Genomic DNA, 5,952 nt, shown 5'->3' with positions numbered 1-5,952 from the left:
TTTTTTTTTTTTTTTTTTATTTCTTGATGTAAAAGAATGCCTTGGCGCAGCCAGATTAATGACCAGGAAGAAATGCAGTTAGTATCTGCCTTAGCCATAGACTTTTCTTCGGCCAGATTGTGACAAAGACCTGCAATTCTGAATCCTTTAGTATTCCCCCAGAGAGTAACTACAAAAAAGTTAAATATTAAACATTGTGAACAATTCACTAGAGAAGTCCAGGTGCAGCTTTTTGTTTAAATACGTAACTGATGGTAACTCTGCTGGTTTTGTAGAAAGCATGTATGAGAAAGCACTGCAAATGAAATCAGTCCAGGAAGGAACATGTATAATAGCAAAATTAGTACGATTAATCTAAAAAATTATCTTAGTGTCAAGGAAGAGGACTTTTGTGAGAGACAAGGAACACTGACTAGTAATGCTCATTAGCTGGTGCGGGTATTTGTTCAAATATACAATATTTATATATATACAAATATAAAGGAAGAATATGTAAAAACAGTTAGCAGCCTTCATGCAGTATTTTCTCAAAACTAGAAACTACGATGGAATAAATCATAGCATATTGCATATTTTTAAGCTTGAGAATTTTAAGTTGAAAAAGTGTGAATGGCGACAACTAAACTTTTGAAACAACTAGACAGCACTTATTGTTCTTCCTGAAAGGAAAAGGGAACAAATACCTTCCTTTCTTCATCACTTTGTTGTTGACATTGACCCTCAAGCTGCAGCTTGCCTCCTCTTCTTTCCGTGACTTTCAGTCCAATACCATCCAGCTCGTTGAGAAGAACGGAAAGAACCCGCTCCGAGACCCCATGGCCAGTTTGGCAGTGGGACCGAGAGCCCAAGATGGAATCAATCTCGTCTAGGAATACTATTGCTGGAGTATTTGCCCTTGCTTGGCGAAAAACCTTTTTAAAAATATCAATAAAGTAAAACATTAATGTATGCATTCTATCAGGTAAGGTGAAAAAATCTATTTACACGTATTCTGTATTTAACTAATGTAAGTTTAAAGATACATTCTTGAAGATTCACAAGAGTTGTTCTGGCTTATGTTTTACTACAAGCAAATTCTGCTTCTTATTTAAATTCTTCAAATGAACTGAAAACAAAAGGGTAGAAATATTCTCAAAGTTTAAAACTAGTATAATTTTAGGGCTAGATTCTAAGTTTATATAAACCTATAAGACATTTTTATTTAATAATCAGATGAGAGCTTTAGCTATCATCTTTTCAATAAAATTTAAGCCTACCTAATATTTTACAAAAATCAAGGAAAAATAAACTGTAGATCTTACACAAATTCAAAACGGTACCTGAGACAAAATCTTCTCTGAATCTCCAACGTAAGGTGAGAAAAGGTCAGCACCACTGACGGAGAGAAAGGAGCAGTGACAGCTGGTGGCCACAGCCTTCACCAGTGTGGTTTTGGCACACCCCGATGGCCCATAGAGAAGAATACCCTTTGGATGAGACAGACCCATCCTAGCAAACGCCTGAGGAAATTTCATAGGCCACTCAATACTCTGCCAATACAGAAACAAAACTGGCATGAAATTCTTATTAACAAAACTAGAGTTCACAGGCAGTCAATGGAATTGTTGAGCACGTTATTTCCTCTCCTCTGTATAAACGTTAATTTGAAGCCAGAGAATACAACTTTGGTCTTCCTTCATACAATGCCCCCTTCCCAAAAGTTTCTTCTCCGTCTCAAACAGAACAAAAGACAATCCCTGGGAGATGACACATAAGAGCCATCTCTGGCTACAAATTCAGGAATGGACAAATTATCTGGCTACAAGTTAAGCATTTTTCAGCTACTAAAAAACATGATTATTTTCCCACAATATTTACACTTGGTGTTGATATCTTGTAGCTGGAAGGTTTCTAGGTCACACTGTAATAACTTAAATGTACTATAGAAAATGTTTCAAATACAGCTTATAATCAGGTAATTTAAAAGAGAACAAATTTCCATAATGTGGCATACAGAATACCCCAGAGGAGATGTTATTCAAAACTAGCTGTTTATCGAAATGTGTTTTATATGTTACCTGTTTTAACTTTAGTTTCACATCTTCCAGACCACCAATTTGCTCCCAAGTGACAGGTTTACACTCTGTTAGTCCAATTGCACTTCGAAAAGAGGATGGTTGAATTTTTTTAAAAGCTTCTTGGAAATCTGCTGTGTTAATCACTGTTTCAGCAGAATCCTGAGGAAATTCAGATACAGCATATTAACAATATTTTTATGTAATAACTTATAATGCTGCATTAGCATGCAAAACACCTCACAAGAAGCCAAATGCAACTAATAAAGAAGCAAATTTCCACCCTAACAAGCTTAAGCACTTCAGGTACAAAGATGTAACACGAAGTTGAATGTATTCTCTTTAATGCCAAGTTTTTACACAGGAAAACCCAATTTTAACAGAAATCAATGTTTTAGATAAAACTACTATTTCCCCCTAAATTATAGCTCCATTACACAATGGTCTGCTAAATCAGATTGCTAGTTTCAGGGTTACTATGCACCAAATTCTACAATCTCTTGATTCAATAAAAAAAAATATTTGCAGATCAAAATGTTCTAATATCCATTTTCACCCCACACTGGGCAAAGTAAGGCACTTTATCTCAAATAGGCTATAAAATACCATTATTAAACTACAGATGCAATAACAAAACTAAGATGTATTTTACAAAGGCATTTGTAAAAATGGCAAATAGGCCATCCACTTATTCACTGCTTTCATCTGTCCATCTACTCCTTCTGGGATCCCAGGCTCATATTATTTTGTTTACTATTTTCAGTAGTTGTAAGATAGCTGGAGGAGAATGACGTTTAAGAAATATGACACACTTTTTTTTTCTTCCCCTGAGTGAAGACAGAGGGTTCTACCATTCTGTGTAGATGCTCTGAATCGGGAAATTTTGTTGATAGAGCTTTAAATTTCTGCTCAGCCATTCCAGATGAAAAATCACAGCAAACATACATTTCCTTTCACAATTCTTGTAAAAGTCTGAATAGATAAAAGAATATTAAGAAATAGATAGTACAGATACGGAATTAGGGAATTGCTAAGACTTTAAATTGCTGCACGCTGAGCAGTTGTATTCCTTGTGTCTACAGCAATGTTATATCCAGCCATACAACACAAATCATAGCAGTTAGCATCACTAGCAGTTATGTGAATATGTCTGAACCTAAATTTTAATTTGCAATTACTATTAAGAAATATAATTCTAATCACTGATAGCTTCAAAAGAGAGCTTTGGTGGACATCATAGTTTAGTTTGCAAAAATAGTCTAAAATCTTTGCTTTGCACAGTCCTAAAAAGATAAGGATATAAACTTCAGCAAAGCTTTTCACCCAGAAAGGAGAAAACAGGTGAGAACTGAAAGGAAAAGTGAGAGGGCGTATTTACATTTATAACACACTTTGTGTTTTTAAGTATTTTAATTTGTGAGCTCTTCAACTTGTTGAGCTTTTTAGGTGAAGTCGAGTACTAACAGGGAAAGGGTGGCACATATACTAACGACATTCTTCTTGACTAATTTGTAACCATACCAAGGAGCTGTGGAACAAAGCGTGCATGGCAGCTTCTCTGCAGAGTGCTGTAAGGTCAGCTCCAACATACCCAGCTGTCATTTCTGCCAGCTTCACCAAATCCACGTCTGTAGAAACTGGCATACTACAGGTAAGCAACTGCAGGATGGATCTTCTTTGCTTAAGTGTAGGGGTCCCAATAATAACCTAAAACAAATATAATAAGCAAAAATTTAAAGTAGGTATTTTACTATATTTCTCTTATTTTATTGACCTAGGCAAGCAAATTTGTCTTCGCTTTATATTGCTTACTAAAATTTTATGCATACTTACACTACAACTAAAGAACTTTACAAGAAACTTATTACCAGCACTATACAAATGGCAGATATTTAAAATACTCTTAATTTACACTTACTTTCCAAGTGAACAGTGTTTGTGTAAGCAGTGTTCATAAAACAGCTGTCAGCCAGTGTCAAGTCCTACTTTAAGGTAATTTCAGCGTATGACAAAACACTAATAACAATTTCCTTGCATCACAAAGACTGCATTGTATTCACCCAAAAGAAAAAAATCAATTAAATTCACACATTTTTAAAAACCTGGCTTGTAATACCATCATATAACATGACCATTAAATATGTTTTGACAATCTGTAAATCCTGAAAACTGTAATTGTGAAAGCATTAAAGGACTTGACTAAACTGGATGACCAAGGAGCGCATTTAGCCAGCAAAATAAAAAATACAAGCAAAATTATTTTGTGTTGCAAAATGTGTTCTTTTTTCTTTTGACCATTAGGCTATCAGTTTTCTAGAGTAGACTTAGTTACTGAAATCTCAATTGAAATTTTTACACTACAGGTTACTAGTTCTCAATGAACTTTTAAGGAAAGATTAATAAATCTTGAATCTGAGCTTCATATGAGAAAAATCTAAGTCTGTAATGCTAAGTATCTGTAAGCAAAAAAAATCCCTGAAGAACAGGTCCATGTCTTTATCATAAAGAAGCACAAAGAATCCCACTGCACATTTTTAAGTATTTGGAGCTTTCAGTTTCCTGAGTAAAATGTGCTCCCTGCCTCACCCAAGCTGCAGCAAACTTCAGAAACATGACACAGCTGAAGACTGTAGAAGCCTACTATAGAACATGACTAGTAGACATTAAAAAACAAAAACCAAACCACCCCAATAGCTCCCTGCTCCATCTCTAAAAAGGGGAGGAAAGAAAGAAAGAGCATATGAATAACAGAGTTTTTTGCTTACCTCTCTGTCAAACCTGCCAGGTCTCCTCAGTGCAGGGTCTAAGGCGTCAGGCCTGTTAGTTGCTGCTATAACGACCATCTTACCCTCCCTACCTACACCATCCAGCAGAGTTAGCAACTGAGCAACAATACGATCTTCAGGTGCATTGTTTGAACCTCCGCGCTTTGGGCATAAAGAGTCAACTTCATCAATAAAGACAATGGTTGGGCCTTCACATGACATCTCCCTGCCCTTTTCAAAGACTCTTCGCAAATTTTCTTCACCTTCTCCTGGTCTTGAACCATAGATGACTGGGCCACTGATGCAGAATAGATAGGCACCCACTTCTCTCGCTACTGACTTTACCAACAGAGTTGTCCCTACACCTGGAGGCCCTATTAACAGCACTCCATTAGGGACAGAAAGCCCGAGCTTTTTGAAAGTTTTTGGAAAGTGGAAAGGCAGATCAATAATTTCTTTCAAAGACTTTTCCACATCATCTAGTCCTGCAACTGAAGTTTTTGCACTGGATTCAGATAAGTGTCTGTACCATTCAAAAGTGACCACCTCCTTAATTTTTATGCTTGTTTGGGGGGTTATGAGTCCAGCTTCATCTGTCAAAGGGTCTACAGACAGTATTTCAATACACACCACGGGATTTTCAAGATTTGGGGCAACAGTAACAACGTAATTAAGTGAAACGTAAACATTTCTTAGCAGTTCTCTGATGGTCTCCTGCAACACTGTTTTGGGAGTCGACTTTTTCAGTGCAGAGCTCTTTAGGACCACTTTCACAGCCGCCTTTTTTAAGTGGCGATAAGCCAGAAGCTTCAGCTGGCCGATGTTCAATGTGAGGCCCTTCAGGTCCCCCGCAGTTACACCCGCGGTTCTGCAGCTCACGTCCACCTGCAGGTACCCGTCCGCCAAATCGTGCCGAGGCCACGCCGTGCACAAGCAGCAGCCGGCCGGCAGGGAGACCCTCAGCGGGGCGCCGATCCTGGCTCCCAGAGCGGAGAGGGTGGCGGGTCCCACCCTGCACCTCTGCGTGCCCTCATCTCTCGTGTCCGGAGGGAGCAGCTTTAGGGCTGCCGCCTCCATCGCGGCGTCGCACGGCTCCTTACTCACCCCGTCCCGCGGAACCCCCCGCTCCGCCC

The 5,952-nt window shown here is 38.2% G+C and overlaps 1 protein-coding gene across 1 annotated transcript; it reads right to left on the bottom strand.

Annotated features, from left to right (window-relative positions):
* Positions 1 to 683: 683 nt before the first annotated feature.
* Positions 684 to 5,896, bottom strand: SPATA5L1 (spermatogenesis associated 5-like 1; the record flags this gene model as incomplete). The annotated part of the gene is made up of 5 exons (XM_008944119.1): positions 4,820 to 5,896; positions 3,576 to 3,761; positions 2,058 to 2,216; positions 1,320 to 1,529; positions 684 to 911 (listed from the first exon to the last, which is right to left on the bottom strand). Coding segments are annotated over exons 1-5 (1,860 nt in total), but the record flags the coding sequence as incomplete, so codon positions are not given.
* Between the last annotated feature and the right edge of the window lie 56 nt (positions 5,897 to 5,952).

The sequence above is a fragment of the Merops nubicus genome, unplaced genomic scaffold (genome assembly GCF_000691845.1).
Source record: "Merops nubicus isolate BGI_N331 unplaced genomic scaffold, ASM69184v1 scaffold47017, whole genome shotgun sequence".
Lineage (NCBI taxonomy): Eukaryota > Metazoa > Chordata > Aves > Coraciiformes > Meropidae > Merops > Merops nubicus.
This window is presented reverse-complemented; position numbering and strand designations above follow the sequence as displayed.